General features: G+C 33.7%; 3 protein-coding genes and 1 non-coding gene across 5 annotated transcripts; 2 read left to right on the forward strand and 2 right to left on the reverse strand.

The window, feature by feature from the left end:
• Window positions 1-543: 543 nt before the first annotated feature.
• Window positions 544-3030, forward strand: LOC130962157 (reticulon-like protein B1). Its single transcript, XM_057888270.1, has 5 exons — window positions 544-945; window positions 1814-1994; window positions 2101-2242; window positions 2368-2437; window positions 2552-3030. The coding sequence occupies exons 1-5, from the start codon at window positions 741-743 to the stop codon at window positions 2719-2721; spliced, it is 768 nt and encodes a 255-aa protein (XP_057744253.1). The 5' UTR covers window positions 544-740; the 3' UTR covers window positions 2722-3030.
• A 1043-nt stretch (window positions 3031-4073) lies between these two features.
• On the reverse strand, window positions 4074-11265 carry LOC130962153 (golgin candidate 3-like). 2 transcript variants are annotated; one of them, XM_057888262.1, is made up of 16 exons: window positions 11155-11265; window positions 10757-10978; window positions 9874-9972; window positions 9392-9511; window positions 8687-8779; window positions 8391-8526; window positions 8232-8296; window positions 7612-7779; window positions 7396-7476; window positions 7142-7288; window positions 6720-7016; window positions 6536-6601; window positions 6073-6275; window positions 5104-5158; window positions 4720-4896; window positions 4074-4620 (listed from the first exon to the last, which is right to left on the reverse strand). In XM_057888262.1, exons 2-16 carry the CDS (start codon window positions 10976-10978, stop codon window positions 4306-4308), a joined length of 2244 nt encoding a protein of 747 aa, XP_057744245.1. In that variant the 5' UTR covers window positions 11155-11265; the 3' UTR covers window positions 4074-4305. The 2 variants fall into 2 exon arrangements, with proteins under 2 accessions (XP_057744245.1, XP_057744244.1); XM_057888261.1 differs by having other exon boundaries at window positions 10757-11239.
• Window positions 11266-12665: 1400 nt separating this feature from the next.
• On the forward strand, window positions 12666-12820 carry LOC130964705 (small nucleolar RNA snoR145). Its single transcript, XR_009080783.1, has one exon. It is a non-coding gene; the product is annotated as a small nucleolar RNA snoR145 (small nucleolar RNA).
• A 387-nt stretch (window positions 12821-13207) lies between these two features.
• On the reverse strand, window positions 13208-16775 carry LOC130962151 (pentatricopeptide repeat-containing protein At3g53700, chloroplastic). The gene is made up of 2 exons (XM_057888260.1): window positions 16529-16775; window positions 13208-16034 (listed from the first exon to the last, which is right to left on the reverse strand). The coding sequence occupies exon 2, from the start codon at window positions 15897-15899 to the stop codon at window positions 13602-13604; it is 2298 nt and encodes a 765-aa protein (XP_057744243.1). The 5' UTR covers window positions 15900-16034; window positions 16529-16775; the 3' UTR covers window positions 13208-13601.
• Window positions 16776-16853: the final 78 nt, after the last annotated feature.

Consider the following 16853-nt stretch of genomic DNA (forward strand, 5'->3'; position numbering starts at 1 on the left):
TGCTAATTGCTAACTTTGGCACAATTTGAATTGGGTTAGCAACTTAGTGAAAATTTGAAATGGAGTATTATATTTTTTATATTAAAAACTAAACAATTATTATAGAAACCATAGAACTAATAATTGATTCAATAATTTTGCACGGAATGCCATTATAGTAACATCATGCGTTCAAAAACTAGTTTTGAATGAAACTTTGAAAAAGATCTTATAAAAAAGGTAACAATTAATTAACTTATACTTAGGTGCAAAATATAAAATCATATATAAAAATTTTCCTTTAATTAGCTATATTCTTTAGGAAAATTTTTCAACCAAAAGGACTACTTTTATTATATTGTAATTACAAAATATTTTATAATTCTAGTTAATCATATTTCATTATTTAAGTCAATTTTATATACTTTATAATAAAAGCGTAAAACTTAAAATTTATTTGAGGACATTAATCAAAACGGCGTTAAAAGCCTGGACTGTATCAAAACGCATGCCGCTTAATTCACGTCCGTTTCTCTATGTACCAGATTCAAATTTCTCCGAACCTTAGGCTCGGGTTCCGAGTCTCGTTCTCCGCAACACTATAAAATGAAAGCGAGAGATTCTCGTTTCGAACCCTAACATTTCGCTATCACGTTTCACACACACTCTTCAGCTCAAAAACAAGCTTAATAGTGTGAGCTTCGTTTTCTTCATCTTTTTAAATCTGAATTCGAAGATTTAGGGTTTGTGTTTCGAAGACAATGGCGGAAGAACCGGAGAGCACTGTGACCAGCCAGGAGTCGTTGATCGAGAAGATCGCCGATAAGATTAAAGGCCACGATTCCTCATCTTCGTCCGATTCCGATTCCGATTCCGAGAAAAACGTAGCTTCGTCAATTAAGGAGAAGGTGTTTCGCCTCTTCGGTAGAGAGAGGCCTGTTCACTCCGTCCTCGGCGGCGGAAAGCGTATGAATCTCTCTCTCTCTCTATCTATGATGTGTTTACACGTGGTAGTGGTAGATCTGTGATTTGAGCTGATTCTGTATCTGATTTAGTTTGTTTATTGAGAAAATGTTTATAGGAAATGATGTGAGTGCTACATTTTATTGAATTATTCTATAGATCTAAGATTTTAGCTGAAATCTAAAATCTAAAATGTGATAATTGTAGAATAAAATGTGAAATGATTCGAGTTTTTTTTATCTTATAATTTTATGTAAATGATTCGATAATCCTGGAGCTGTTTATTGTGCTTGTTTTCTATTACAACTAAAAGTGACAATGTGAATACATAATTAGAGTATTAATAACAGTTAGAATCTTATGATGTTTTTATTACTATTTTATTTTCGTTTTTAAAAGATAGTTCGTATAATATAAATAGATAAATCGCAAAGCATTAAGAAGATAATCTTGACATTATGTCTAAAAGAGATCTATACATAATATATGCTATTTTTACTAAGATATCTTTTGAAAAATCTTTCAAGTGTTAATGTATATATATCTTTGTGGAATTCATATACATCATCATATATTACTACACATATATTACATCTTGTTTATCTCTGTGATAAACTTATTCTTACATTGTATAATTTTGATGCACTGTCGCTAAAGATGTATTATGTATGCATTCAATTATACATTAACTAACTACGTACTACACCATGTGAATGGTCATCTAAAAGATCTTTGTGATAGGATAAAATCTCTCCGTGCCAGTGTATCAAACTTAAATTGAATGATATATTCCAAAAGTTATACATAGTTTTATTTTTTAAATATTGTTCTTATGGTTTTGAATATTGTTCCAAAAATTAATTGTTTACAGCTGCTGATGTGCTATTATGGAGGAACAAGAAGATATCTGGTGGTGTGCTTGGAGGAGCCACTGCTGTTTGGGTCTTCTTTGAATTGCTTGAATATAACCTTCTCACTCTTGTTTGTCACATTTTGATCCTGTTGCTTGCTGGTTTGTTCTTGTGGTCCAATGCTCAGACGTTCATCTACAAGTGAGACTCGAAACTTGTTAGCATAGAACTGACAGCATAGTCATGTGGGTTTAGATCATGTTGTTTTAACTAATCACTTGCGTGTAATGTCAAATAATGGTTGTAGGAAGGAGCCTCACATCCCACATGTTCATATTCCAGAAGAACCATTCCTGCAAGTTGCATCTGCATTGAGAATTGAAATCAATGCTGGATTTTCTGCCTTGCGTAACATTGGTGCTGGAAAGGATTTGAAGAAATTCCTAATTGTATGTAGTCTATGACCTACTTCCTGTCATTCCTAGATACTATTTATAACTAATTTTCACAAATTTTGTATTAAGTTTAATTTCGGCATTACTAAATACCGATGATTGTTTTTTGAAAATATCAGGTTATTGCTGGCTTGTGGGTTTTATCTATTATTGGTAGCTGGTGCAATTTCCTGACCTTGTTCTACATAAGTAAGTACAGTTTACAGTCATTTTATATATTTTTTTTATTATTATATTATTATCTATTCCTTTTTAGGTTTAGAGATTTTACTGATTTGCTTAACCTTCATTTGGTTTGAGCAGCTTTTGTTTTGTTGCACACCGTCCCTGTTGTGTATGATAAGTACGAAGATAAGATAGACCCCTTGGCTGAAAAGGGTTTCATTGAGTTTAAAAAGCAATATGCTGTGTTTGATGAAAAGGTGTTAAGTAAGATCCCTAAAGGTCCGTTGAAGGCCAAGAAGTTAGCCTAGTGTTTAGGGTTGGTGTGCCCCATAACCCAACACAATAGAGTTGCTCTGCTTGAGTACTTTTATATACCAGAGCCTCGCATCTTTTGTCGTATAACCATGGCCTTGTTAAAGTTTGTTTCAAGCTTCAATATTTAGTTTTTAAGTTTTGTTACAGGCATGTATGGATCTTGCTGGCTATGTTTTCTGGGCTTGTTTTTAGTCCTTGAATCAGTAATTCTTATTGTGAGCTAAAAACTTCACCTCTTGTTCTTATTGCTGACTTCGTGGTGCTTGCTGGTAAATAGAATTGCCGGTTCATGATTACTGAAAGGTTTTGTTCTTTACAAAAACAAAACTCAGGCTCTTTAGTTTCCATACTTTTATTTGTTGCCAACTACTTTTTATATTATTGGTGTACTTTGACTCGTGATTTTTTGTGTGTTTACGATTACTTATTTTTAATTGTTATCAGATAGTATTATGCTTTGATTCGGAACGAGGTTCTAAATTTACTAGATGATTCCTGAGTTTCTTGTTTTGTTATTAGACCTTATGCTTTGATTCGTAACGTGATTCGACGACTTCTAAATAATGCGTAACCTTAGTTATTGATTAGTCAATTCACTTGCTGATTCCTAGGCGTTCTTTATAATTTTGAAGCAGAAGGTAGTGGAAATGTCGTTACGGTTATGTATACAAGCATTGGGTTATTAGCTTCTCGTCTCTACGGTTCACATTTTTTATTTTGAAAAATATTTAATTCTAATCTAATTCATCTCAATTATTTTTCTAATTAAAAAATAATAAAAATAAGAAATAATATATTGTATAAATTTTCAATCATTTATATTTTAAGCAGTTTTTTATTTTGTTTGTTTTGTTTTTCTTTGTTTAATTTATTTCTGTCACAAAAAAAAAACGGAGGAATAATCAATTGATACAATTAAGTAATGGTAGTGATAGCGTTCTAAGGCCTAGTTTGAGTATATAGTTTAATTAAGTTTTTAAAAAAAATAGTTTAAACAATAAATATTATATTAAAAATTATTTATAAATAAATTATTTTATATTTAATTTTTTAGTTCTAAAAGTATTTAACTTAAAAAAATGTAATAAAAAAAATTTTATAATGAGAGAAGTTATCTTTTTTTACTTTTTTATAAATACTTAAATTGTTTCTTAAAAAATTACAATTTAATTTTTAAAAAATTACAACTTTTTGAAATTTCAAAAAATTTAACTTTTAAAACTTTTTATATGATCCTAAATATCAACAAAGACGTTATACCAAACATCGCGATCGCTACACTACATTAACAAGGGAGTCGAGGACCACATTCTTACAGGTCAGTTTCCAATGAACAAATAAGACAACAAAAATATCGCTGAATAGTGCATACGAATTGATATGCATCACAAAATTGAGCATATAACCTTAAATTTTTAAACTACGTACACGTGAATCCACCCGATATGACGACGGTAATGTTTAAATTAAGACTAATTTTGAATGTGAAAGAATTAATTGAAAATCATTGCATGCCTACATTTTAACCACCAATGATCTATACTTTTTTCGATTAATTACATAATTCCACTGTTTTTTTAAAATCTTGGAAGCAAGTCTGAACTAGAAGGTTTTTCACCAGACGGGGTAAGAGGAACTGTTGAGAACTCGGAGTTAAAATTAGAGATACGAGGGGGAACACTAATTTTCTGATTAATTGAAAAAGCAGAAGCTGTTCTATTGCCAAGCCTGTGGTTGGAAAATGGTGATATTGGTGGAGCAGCAGGAACAGTATTTGGACCTTTATCTGGTGAATCCTCAATAGGGTCAGCAGTATTTGCTGTTGATGATTCCCTCTTTTCTCGTTCTTCGGTTTCCTTGAGAAGAAAATCAACCCACAGATCCGCAATGGACTGAAAAGGGGGAAAACGCTTCATTAAATCTCAAATCACATTGCAATATTTTTGCCAAAAAGTGTAAGTACTTGTAAGTGGTTAACTAGAACAACTTACCTGATCATTGGATCCCGCACTTGCAGCTGTGTCCGTTGAACTTCCTCGCAAGATGCCTCCAACCAGGCGACCGGGCAGACCAAGAACTCCACGAACTTTACCACCTTGTTGAGCAGCACCTATTCTTTGCTTGTCTTCATCAGAGAATCCAAGCATGCGAACCATTAGATCCAAAACCTGTACCCCAATATCACACATTATGAGAAGGATCAAATATAACTACAAATTGCGGAAAGTGATGATACAAGAACACAAGCAATAGTGGTACTTTTACAGACATCAACTAACATAAGTCAAAACAGAGCGAGGGTTTTGTGCAGAGAACGAAGGAAAAATCCTTCCCTTCCCTTCTGCATATTTCACCTAAAGCAATAATAATTATACCTCTTTGCTGTGATTTCTCTGGAAATAAGTTACGAGTAATTTTATAACAATGCGCCTGCAACGAACAGCATAATTTGGATTAGTATAATAATTTGCAATCTCAACAAAAATAATTGAAACAAAGTCTCTCAAGTCTAGAATTCAATCAAAATTCATATTTACAGGACTTCGTTAATTAACTTTGATGAAATTAACAAGGAAAAGAATGTAGACAAATCATATGAACTTAGAGGTGGCGAAATGAGTTGAACGCAGTTGAGATCAAGTCTGATAAACTCATACAGCCAAATCTAATAATTTCTACAGGGCCCTACGGCCTGCTAGGATTTTGTTTTTGTTGTCTTTTTTATGATTGACGGATGAGTACTCCAAGAACATATACACGAAAGTTAAAAATTAGGATTTCCAAATACATCTCTTTCACTTTTATCCTTTTTTATTCCTTTTTTGTTTTCTTTATTAATTTTATTTTGCACCCTTTATATATATGTTTCAAACTATGCGACTTAACTTATTTCTCAAAACAAAAATAGTTCTGTTGTTTTTTTTTAATCACAAAATTATGTTTTTATATTTGTGTTGTGAATGACTGAATGTCGTTTCAAAATTGTTGTAATTTGAAAATTAAGTTAAAATTGTTATTTTTTTTATTCTTTGTACGACTAAACTACTAAAATAGTACTCGAAAGTTCGCATTGCTGACAAAACAAATCTCAAAAGATGCTAACGACAAATAAGCTCCCAAAAGATTTATAAGTACAACAAAAAAAACTAAATATTAAATATATTCTAAAAATCGACTTTAGAGATCAAATTTTGATGCAAATTTTTGCAATCATTATTAAAAAAATAAGATCTTTTCATCTTTAAAATTTGGTAATTTTTTGTCAAGTGAGTTTTTTAAAACAAAAATTTTATTGTGAATGACCACATTTCTTTGAATGGAAAAAAGGACAGAAACAAGCTAACCTGTCAACAAGATAATCTGAATCCAGAGACATTCTATTTAGTTGCATCATACTTTGCTCAAGAGCTCGCCTAACTTTGGAATTGTCTTCCTCGAGTTTAACTACTCTGCTTCTCCATTCAGTTTGTACCTTCTCAGAATGCGCAAGCTGGGCTAAAACTTTTTCATTCTCAGTCCTAGATACATCTACTTTATTTTCGGCATCCTGATCATGGAAATAATAATTTAATCATCTTGTTACCAAATTAGACACCACAAGTTCACTTATCTTTTTCGGTTGAGAAAATATAATAAATCCCAGACTAGGGTAAATCACTTAGAAGTTACATTACATAAAAATTTTACGGTACTGAATGAAAACAAAAAAGAAATAAAAAATTCTAATATTATTCCATATAAACTTAATTTGAGTGTATCACTTGAACTATATATAGAATATTTAGAGAGTAAGAAAGAGAATCATACTCTCAGAAGTTGAGTAAGCCTAGCTGTTTCTTCTCTTGCACGAACCAATTCTCCTTCTAAATGTTCCTGAGGACAAAAAATATATGAGCCTCTCCATAGAGGGAAGTGTAACAACTTGAGTATTCTCTGTTAATTTTGTTACTGTAAATAATAATAAAGAGAAAACAGTGGCCTATTTTTATACCTTGGCTTCAATTTCAGCATAGTACTGCCCAAGAGCAGTCTGTAGATTCAAAAGTTCATGATTCTTAGCATCTATTGTGCTGATACAGTTTGAAAGCTTCTTGTCCAGGTCGTCGATGATTTCTCTAGACTTGAGAACTTCGCTGTTGTTTGCCATCTTCAGTTCTTCCTGACTTAAAACTGCCTGCTTCAGGGTTCTCTCAAGATTTGATACTTGAGCCCTTAAATAATCATTGCTTTGCCTTAGATCTTCAATAATTTTGATGTCTTCGTCCATTTTTTCTGATTCTTCGGCTTCCTAATGACAAGCAGCATGGAAAACGTCTTTCATATCGCAGCATACATTAAATCTACTCTATCTTAAATATCATGCTTTATTATTACTGGTTCCGCTTTTAGAAAATAAACTATGAAGGATGAAACCTTTTCCAACAAATGTTGTTTAAGGCGGGTCAATTCCTGTACTGCTTTCTCCTTTTCTCGCCGTGTATCCATCAAATCTTTATTTAGCTTTTGTATGGATCTTTCCATTTCTTCCTTTTCTGGAAAACTTTTGGAAGGATCTGACATCTGTTATAAAAAGTCAATGCCGGCATTCCAAAAAGTAATTATTTACATTATCAAAAAGCCATTATATTGTTAACATAACTGATATCCCTTGAATGCTTGACCTGTACCTGAGAAGCACTGGAAAGGACATTAGCCGCTAAAGACTTCCTGCTTGTTTCAAGAGCAGCCTCAATTTCATTCTTTTCCATCTAACAATAATGAGAACAATGGGTTATAGTAGAGTGCATTTTAGAGGTAAATATCACAAATTCACAACTAAAAAATATAAGTCTTTTACTGATAAGCAATAAATTTAGGGGACAGAAGGTGACAAATCTACTAACCTTAAGAGTCGCATTTTCCTTCTCTAAGGTTTTGACAAGTCTTTTCAAGCTATCCACTGCCTCACCTGCTACGTCACTTTCCCTACTAGTTAACTCAATTTGTAGTCGCTTTATTTCTGATACTTTCTCATTCAGTTCATCACGTATTTTCGTCATCTCCATAGATGTCTTCCAAGCAATAATATGATGAGTTTAGCTAACAAATATCTAATAAACACCCATGGCATTAGAGAAGATTGCAAGTAAACCAGTGTGATCCTTGTCAGTAGTCCTATTGCAATATAAGACTTTAGAGTGTAAGGAAGAACAATTTATGATGAACTTCTAAGAGATTGTTTTACAACTTTATAGTGAGCTAAATCATTGTCAGCAATAAAACAATGATAAAAGTATCAAATACAGAAGAAATCTCCAACTGTACAGCACAGTGAAATGCCATGTATAAGTTGTACACCTTTTGCTTTATCTCAATTAATAGCTCTATCTAATTTTAAATTATGACCTCCCCATAGTATAACTACAAACAGAATGATTCTTTTCATCTCACGCACTTCTAATATAGATGATGCGCAAAAGAATGCTTCAGTTACAATGACGAAATATATATAATATAAACTCACTTTGTCTCTATCCAGCTTTAATATTTTAAGCTCCTCCTGAAAGGACTTGTTCAATTTCTGTTCCTCTGACATTTAAGTGTAGAATCAAATCGTTAGGCAACTTAAATATATACACCAAAAATTACAATAACATTTAGATTCCAGATGCAGAATAAAAACCTTGGCATTTTAGCTGAATCTTTGCCAATCGAGCACGTTCTTGCTCCATTTCCAACTTCAACTTTTGTATCTCAGCTGTATGTTGTACAGCATCTGCTGTTGGCCTATTTCTTCCATCAACTAAATCTGCAAGCTCCTAGAAGGCATTCATACATCTGTTGTCAAATTCACTCATCACTAAAAGTAAACTTACAAAAAAATATTAATAAATCAAAGTTCCCAGATAAATAAGATTTTAATAGATATAGGACGAAATCAGGAAATTACTTAAATTCAGAAATCTAAGTTGTCATTACCTTCTCATTTCCTTGTAAATTTGAATTTTTAGATTCCGTCTTACTTTGGGTTGTGAACTTATTCTGTCGATTGGGTGATTGGTCATTACTTCCCTGCACAAATATTTTAAAGCAGTCAGCATGAGTACTTATGTATATGTACAGACCAGAAATGCACCCAAAAAAGGAATACTCATGATCAGATTACAACAGAAACATAGCATTCCCATAGTTGTGAAGGAGAAGAGATCAATATTCGAAGGCTAATAACATGCATTTCAAAACAGTACATAGATCTTAAAGTCCACTCTCACACATAACATAATATGTAAGAGAATATTGAGAAATGAGAAGAGACATATATACCACAAACAAATATTATAAAAAGAAAGAGCTTAAATATCCTAATGGGGGATAAATCATTAAGTCAGGAGAGATTACAATGCCATAGCCTTTGAATGCATAGAAGTGGCAAAGATAAGGCTATTTCATATTGGTAAGTATAAATCTCTATAAGAAAAAAATATATATCTTTCAAAAAAGTAAATTAAAAAGTGGATTCACTCAGGAAATAAAAAACCCTATCTTCCTGCTCAGAATTGAGGCTCACGAACTCTCAACCTAAAACTAAGACACAGCAAGGAATATGGAATTGCTCATCAAGCATCCTTCTCAATCACTAGTTAAATAAAATCTCATACAAATAAGCCAAATGTGTAGGTCTACCTTGACAGAATAAGTTCCACTTGTTGATGCTTCAGTTCTGGAGACTCTCAATGCAGCGCTAGTAGCATCCAAATGCTGTTTTAATGAGCCATTTTCTTTATTCAATCTAACAATGTGATCCTGTACAGTTGGAATGAGTGTGGTTAATCTAATCAAAGGCCATCAATTAAAAAAAGGGGCTAGTTAATTAACAATTAAGGTAAATTGTTAACTGACCATTTGAAACCTCCATGTGAAATATCACCTATTTAATATATAATTGTATTATGTATTGAAGTAAAAGAATTACCCTCATGTTCCAGGGGAAGGTGGAAAGGATAATAGCTCTAGATTTAGGAAGCAAAAAATCCAGAATTTCTAAAGATATTTTTTATTTCAAAACGCAAAAGCTCAATAGAACCAAAAGTAAGAATGTATGCAGCAAAATGAAATAGATCATTCAGAAGAGACTAGTTCATGTATTCCATGAGTAAAAATCATACCTCCTTTTCTTTTAATAGAGCTGCATAGTTAACTGAAAGAGCTTTAATTTCTGCCTCTGATGCCTGAAGTCTCTTGATTTCTGCTTTGTATTGTTCTATCTACAAAAAGCACTGGAAAAATTGAATTGACATGTTTTTTTCTCTTTACCAAAATGGCATCTTATTAACCAGCTGTAGTCAGTACAAAATATAAAAGCAGACTATCAATTCCCGAAAGGTTTCTGTGTAAAAAATCGTAAGAAAAGGTAACATATATTTCTTAAGTAACTAATTTTCTATAAACCAGTCTAGACAATGGTTCATTGGCAACTTCTTGAAGTACAATAATTAATTAATAATGAGTTGATGACTTGATGACAATAAGAACCAAGCCTTTTTCTGACTTTTCTCACCGGAATGGCTTCCTCATAATCTAAGCTTAAAACTGGAGTGAGATGTCACACTGCCTCTAATTGTTCCAGTTTATATCTAAGTTTAATAAATAACATTAACTAAGCTTACAATGTTGACACTTAACAGTATGTTATAACACTAATTTAAAAAAAAAAAACGTTGGAATTAATTATCCATAAGCGTGATAAATAAATTATAAGCGAATATGAAGCTCGTATGTCTAAATACTGTCTTCTTCCATTTGTTTGTTTTCGATTTGATAATATCTCGTAAATCTATCTCGAGTCACTTTCTCTAATAATAATATCTCGTTAATCTCAATTGCATGAAAACTAAAACCCTAGAGCTAGCTCAATTCCAGAACCAGATTTATTTCCACCTAAGCTTATCAACGATTCGCGCGTTCATTCATTCACATTCCTCATAACAGCTTCCAGAACCTCAAACAGTTAAAAATGCTTCAGAGAGAGAGAGAGAGAGAAAGAGAGACCTCGGAAAGAGACGTATGCGCGTGATCGGTGCCATTTGCGAGGGGACGAGATCTAACTGCCGGCGATTTGGAATGAGCGGAGCCGTGAGAATTCCGACGATCGGAGACAGCGGCAGGACTTCCGGCGTAGATGCTAAGGATTTCGTCATCGTCGTCGTCGTCGTGAACGTCGAGTGCGATCTTGTTCAAGTTCTCCTTCAAATTGGCAATGGTGCCCCACATCTTTCAAAATTTTACCAAATTTACATCAAATTTGAAAACCAAAAATAATAATAACAAAAATAATCGATGAAGTATTATAATAAATATATTATTAGATGAATGGATAGAGATAGATGCATCTGTGATGATTGTGGAATCGAATTTGAAATTGAAATGAGTGAGAGTGAGGGAGCTACTTCCAATAATGGCAATGCAATTTCGGGATATTTGTGTTTCTCTTTTTTTCTCTGATGAGCTTAGATCTCAGATTTAAACGGAGAAGGAGACAAATAAAGAGAAAAAGAGAGGGACCCTTCTAAATTGTATTGCTTATCATTTTTTTTTTCAAATAAATAAATTTTGAATTTTATTTTATTATTATTGACATTTTTTTTTTGGTATTTTGAGCCACGTTGTGTGGTACGTCCAGGTGCAGCTACATTGAAGCTGAAGAGAAGTGTTTTGGCAACAAATCGTTTTTCGGTTCTTTTGGTATTTTACCAACCAATATATTTTTCCTTTATATGCTATTAAGTTTTTTATTTTACTTATATATATTATTAAAATAAAAATTCACAAGTAATTATTTTTTGTAAAATTAATATTTAAGAATGGTTAAATAATTTAATAAATTTAATTAATTATTATTTAATAATTTTTAATTATTAATTTTATATAAAGACAACTATATTTAAATCTTTTTTTAATTAATCATGTGAAAAATTAAAGTTAAATTTTAAAGGATTTATCATATATTTTATTAGTACAAGACTACAAGTTTTACATTCATAGCATGTAAGAAGAAAGATTGATACAAAGAGTTCTAATTCATAATTGTTGCAAAAGGTATGATAATTAATATTAAATTTTTTTAAAAAAAGTTTATAAACATCCAAATTCCAAATCCAAGTGGCATAGAATATTCAGTTGTTGACAATTCAGACACAATCACACAATCACACAATTGACTATCCACCACTACATGCACAATTTTAACAAAAAATCTAAAAGTATATTCTTTTGGGTTTTTGGGTTAATCGGGGTCAATTTGGGCTTTGGGCCCGTTTCTTCTGAAAAAAAAAATGTGTTAGTTCCATTAACATTGGGGGTTTAGCACCTTAGCTACATATATAAAAGGAGCATGCTCGTTAAGCTAACTGCTGCATCATCTTCTCTGCTTCTATTGTGTTAACGAATTTTAGGGTTTTCATTTAGCTGAAGCCGCAGCTACGTGCTCTTCATTTTCTCTATTCTCAATTCATCGTTAGTTTATTCTAAGCTAAATAATTATACTAAGATAAGATGCTATGAAGAGAAACAAGGAAGGATGGTTAATTTCAACCATCGATTGCGGATTTATCTGCAACGTGATCCCTTCCAAGTTATTATGGTTCGTATTCACTGAGCATCTTCTTCGTCCTTCATCCTTCATCAATAACAAACCCTAGTTTTTTATTTCGTTGTTTAATTTGAGATTTGGAAATGGAATCAGTGAATCGAAGGTCCTATGGAGGATGCGCCATAAATCAGTGCGTGATTCTTCAAGTTTGCTTTCGTACATTGATTGATTCGATGTCTCGTTAACGAATCGAATGAGTTTTAATCGTTTGGTTCGGTTTAACGGTTAATTTAGATAATCGCACACATTTATGTAACTTAATTAGGTAGATAAGTGTTAATTAAGTAGCATTAGTATTTAATAAACGGAATGCGAAGATCCCAGCAGAGGGGCGAGTAACTCTTCGTTAATGAGGTCTCTCTAACTATTACTATCAGTAACCTTCGCAGATTGATTTGCCGAATCGTAGGATTGCCAAAATGCTTCGTATTTTTGGTGCATCTGGAAAATTCGGCTACATCCAAAAAAATAAAACAAATCACTTCAATTTATTCAACTATACCTAAATCCTTTATTACACTATGAGTTCAACTTTTACAATGAAAACGGTTATGTATTGTTTATAAAGGATTCTATTAATGATGATCTAATCCCAAGTTTATAGATTCTGAATGAAGCGAGACAATTTTAGTCAGAATCAAGTTTAATGACACTTAATATAAAAAATAATAAAAAATAAAAAGGTGACATAATAAATTCAGTAATTATGTTTCGCTTTTATTGACAATTGACATCAAAATATCAATTGAGATATTACCAAAAAAAAAAAGAAGTACTTGTTGGGTTGCATCAAATAAATAAATGAGTTAATAGAACATGCATTGTTGCATCAAATAAATTAGAGTTAATAGAAAATGAAGGACCAAATATATATAGCAGTAGCAGAGAGTCACCAATATATATATATATATATAGCAGAATTTTCTAATAAGTAGTATTATGTGTAGAAGTGAGTTTTCTCTGGCCCTAGATCCACCTAGTGACATTCATATGAATGCTAAGAGCCTAACAGTAACTTCAAACCTTTTCAATTTTTCCCTTAGAACCAAGACAATGAGGCTAAAATGAAAGTACTCGGTAATAACTTAATTTGGCCAACTAGAACAAAGCCTTAATTGCTAAAATATATTGACAAAAATTATGTAACAGAAACTTATCCGGTGTAATAAGATGCTTTCCGGTTGTTATACACGTTGGAACATCACCATAGTAAAGTTACAACAGAACAGCAAAACCTTTTCACGACTAAAATCTTCTGGGCTTGTTTTGCCTTTCTAAGATACCACCAAGATTGGCCAATGCATCACTAAATTTTTGGATCTTGAGGAATCCCCTAATCATAGATGTTTCCCCCTGCGATAACTTTGCTTTCTCCATCACCATATTGATGAGTTCAATGAGTGTCTCCTCCCTGGACAAAGAACAAAGACCTTCTGCCAAGAAACAAAACGACGGGAACTCTGGCAATATTCCTTTCTCCAGCATCTCGAAGGTGAAGTCGACAGCCTCTTGTATGGAACCACCACCATTACAAAGGCCGCGGAAAACGATTTTGTACGTTAAAGCATCTGGAGGATCAGCTTTCTCCATCATTTCTCTAAACAGCCTCATACCTTCTTTTATTCTCTTTCTTTTAAAGAGTGCTTGAAGCACCGGGTTATAAGTGCGCGGAGTCAAGACCATGCCTTTCATCTGAACTGATCTGAGAAGCCTACTTGCAACCTCTGTCCTACCAGCCTTACATAGTCCTTGAATAAGGGTCCCATACGTTACAATGTCCGGTTCAATCCCATTTGAACTCATGGTCTGCACAATTTCAGCAGATTTCTTTATATCCCCATTTCGGCAATAGTGTGCAAGCATTGAATTATAAGTGTACTTATCTGGCTTTAATCCTTCCGTTATCATCTGATCCATAAGTTGTGCAGCTTCTTCTGTTCTCTTACTTTTGCACAGGCCGTCAATGAGTGTGTTATAGGTTACTGAATTTCTTGACACACCCTCAAGCTCCATCCGGTCAAAGATCTCCTCAGCTTCTTTAATCCTTTTGTTCTTGCACAAACCATCAATCAGAGTATTGTACACTACCACATTCCTAGTGCAGCGATTTGCCTCCATTTCTTTAAGTAGCAACAAAGCTTCTTTAAGTTTCCTCTCGGAGCATAGGCTGTCAATCAATATACTGTATGTGAATTCATTCGGCCGACACCCTCCTTTCTTCATCTCCTTGAACAGCACCATAGCAATTTTGCGATTACTGGCCATGCAGAGGCCTTGTATCAAAGTATTGAACGTGGAAACATTGGGCAAAATCCCCCTAGAAGTAAGCACATGGACAAGTTTAGTGGCTGCTTCAACATGGTTCTCCTTGCACAGAGTGCTAATCAGCATGTTGTAAGTTTCAGTGTTCGGTGAACAATCCCTTGAAAGCATCTGCTCAAGAATCTCAACCGCCTCATCAACCTCGTCTGACCTACACAACCCAAAAATCAATGAGTTGTACGTGTGCACATCCAAGTCGAACGCTCTCTCGAGCATGAAATCCATCATCTCCAAAGCTTCCTTGATATGCCCAATCTTGCACAATCCATTTACCAATGCATTTAGTGTAACTTGATTTGGGGAAAAACCTTCGTCAGAAACCCCGTCAATAAACCTCAATGCCTCCTCAACTCTCCCATCTTTGCAAAAACCATTCACGAGAACATTCACCGACACATTCGTCATCAGGCACCTAGACTCAACCATCTGTTCCTTGATCCTCAAGGCACCCCTCATGTCTCCTTCCTCAATGAAACCCTGCATCAGTGTTGTGTATGTCATCTCATCCGGCACCAGATCATAATTCCCCATATCCTCAAGCATCAAAATCGCAGGCCTCAACTGATGCGCCTTGCACAGAGCCTTAATTAAGATATTGAAAGTTGAAACATCAGGTCTAACTCCATTGTTAATCATCTTCGAATGCAAATTTTCCACTAGCCTAAGCTTTCCGCCTTCAACAAGAACATTCAAAGCAATGTTATAAAAATGTGTATCAGGCTTCAACCCAAACTCATTTTCCATCAATTGGATGAGTTCGATAATCCTTTCATGTGAGTTAAAATTAGCATAACTCTCAATGAAGATTATAAAAGTACTTGAATCGACAGTGCAATTTGTAGACTTCATTTCACCAAGTACATTTAACATTGAATCTAAGTAACCAACATTGCCAAGATAACGAAGGATTTCATTGTAGACAGTGAGGTTGGGTGAGAAATTGGGCTGCTTTGCCGCCCATTGGAAGATGCGAATTGCAGACAACTCATCGTTTTGACAGCGCAAGAGATCAAGGAGTTCGGTGGGTGAGAAATCTGGTGGGAGCGGGTGTTGATGGTGTTGGTGTGTTATTGCGGAAGCTGAAGATGAAACTACAGAAACTTTGAACGTTTGAATGGAAGAAAAAGAAGAAGGGGAAGTGAAGAGTTTTGGGTGAAGTTTTGTTGTTAGTGTGTGGTGGAGGAGAGGATGGTGGTGGAAGTGAAGGGATGAGAGAGTCATTGGCAATGGAAGCTACAGCAGCTCACAGGAGGTTGTGGTGCAGCAATGTTTGTTCAGAGTCTTCAATGTAATGCAGGATTGCATTGCACTGGTTGTGATATACAATGCATGTTCTACTTTGAAGTTGTTTGGATCCTGCATTTCATGAAAATTTGCATTACTTTCTTTAAGTATTCTAAACCATTAGATAACTCCCAACCTATAAATCACATCATACATCACATATTTGAAGAATATCTCTATCTCAGTAAATTTACAGTTAGTGAATACATATATTGTTAGTTAGTGATATTATTAACATTGTCCCTTATAATATCTAAACCAATAACTGTAATTTACAGTTTCTGATATCACTAACTATTTGAGGTATCACTAACTGATTTCAATGCATTTGGCTTTATTCAATATGCAACCTGCCTAGGAAAATACCCATTTTACTTACAAATTCTAATTAATTACTCAAAATCAGCGTAATTTTAAACAAATACTATATCGAATTATCAACAATTCAATATCAACTTTGAACTTCAGACAAATTAACTAGCAAATACATCAAACTAACAATTAACTTTTAATAATACAAGAGATTTTTTAGAGATTAGAGACTCAAAACAATGTTTTGTACCTACCTGGCTAGAACGGCGACAATGAAGAGAGAAAGAGAGGAGAGCAGAGACACAGCTAAGAAGGAAATAGCAGAGCGGATAAGGCACGGCGGCGGCGGCGGCGGCGGCGAACGGCGAGGAGAAAAAGGGTGCTTCAGGCGGATAACGTAGTCTGCCTTCAACCTTCTAGCTCTCTTAGGCAGTCGTTGCAGATAAACCTTTATTCGGGGGTCGCTGCGTCTCTTTTCCTCTTCTTCTTCTTTTATTTATTTTTTTTCTTTATTCTTTTCTTAGTCTTTAGACACACAAAAAAAATATCATTTAGTATGATTATAAATACATAATGTGT

The sequence above is a fragment of the Arachis stenosperma genome, chromosome 2 (genome assembly GCF_014773155.1).
Source record: "Arachis stenosperma cultivar V10309 chromosome 2, arast.V10309.gnm1.PFL2, whole genome shotgun sequence".
Classification (NCBI taxonomy): Eukaryota; Viridiplantae; Streptophyta; class Magnoliopsida; order Fabales; family Fabaceae; genus Arachis; species Arachis stenosperma.

What these genes read in the sequence shown, in the direction of transcription:
- LOC130962157 (XM_057888270.1), top strand. Translation starts at nt 741, where the DNA reads ATGGCGGAAGAACCGGAGAGCACTGTGACCAGCCAGGAGTCGTTGATC. An exon ending in CGTCCTCGGCGGCGGAAAGC is followed by an intron (nt 946 to 1,813) that starts GTATGAATCTCT and finishes AATTGTTTACAG; the next exon opens with CTGCTGATGTGCTATTATGG. An exon ending in GCTCAGACGTTCATCTACAA is followed by an intron (nt 1,995 to 2,100) that starts GTGAGACTCGAA and finishes TAATGGTTGTAG; the next exon opens with GAAGGAGCCTCACATCCCAC.
- LOC130962153 (XM_057888262.1), bottom strand. Translation starts at nt 10,978, where the DNA reads ATGTGGGGCACCATTGCCAATTTGAAGGAGAACTTGAACAAGATCGCA. An exon ending in GTGGAACTTATTCTGTCAAG is followed by an intron (nt 8,780 to 9,391) that starts GTAGACCTACAC and finishes ATATTTGTGCAG; the next exon opens with GGAAGTAATGACCAATCACC. An exon ending in TAAAGCTGGATAGAGACAAA is followed by an intron (nt 7,780 to 8,231) that starts GTGAGTTTATAT and finishes ATTGCTTGGAAG; the next exon opens with ACATCTATGGAGATGACGAA.
- LOC130962151 (XM_057888260.1), bottom strand. Translation starts at nt 15,899, where the DNA reads ATGACTCTCTCATCCCTTCACTTCCACCACCATCCTCTCCTCCACCAC.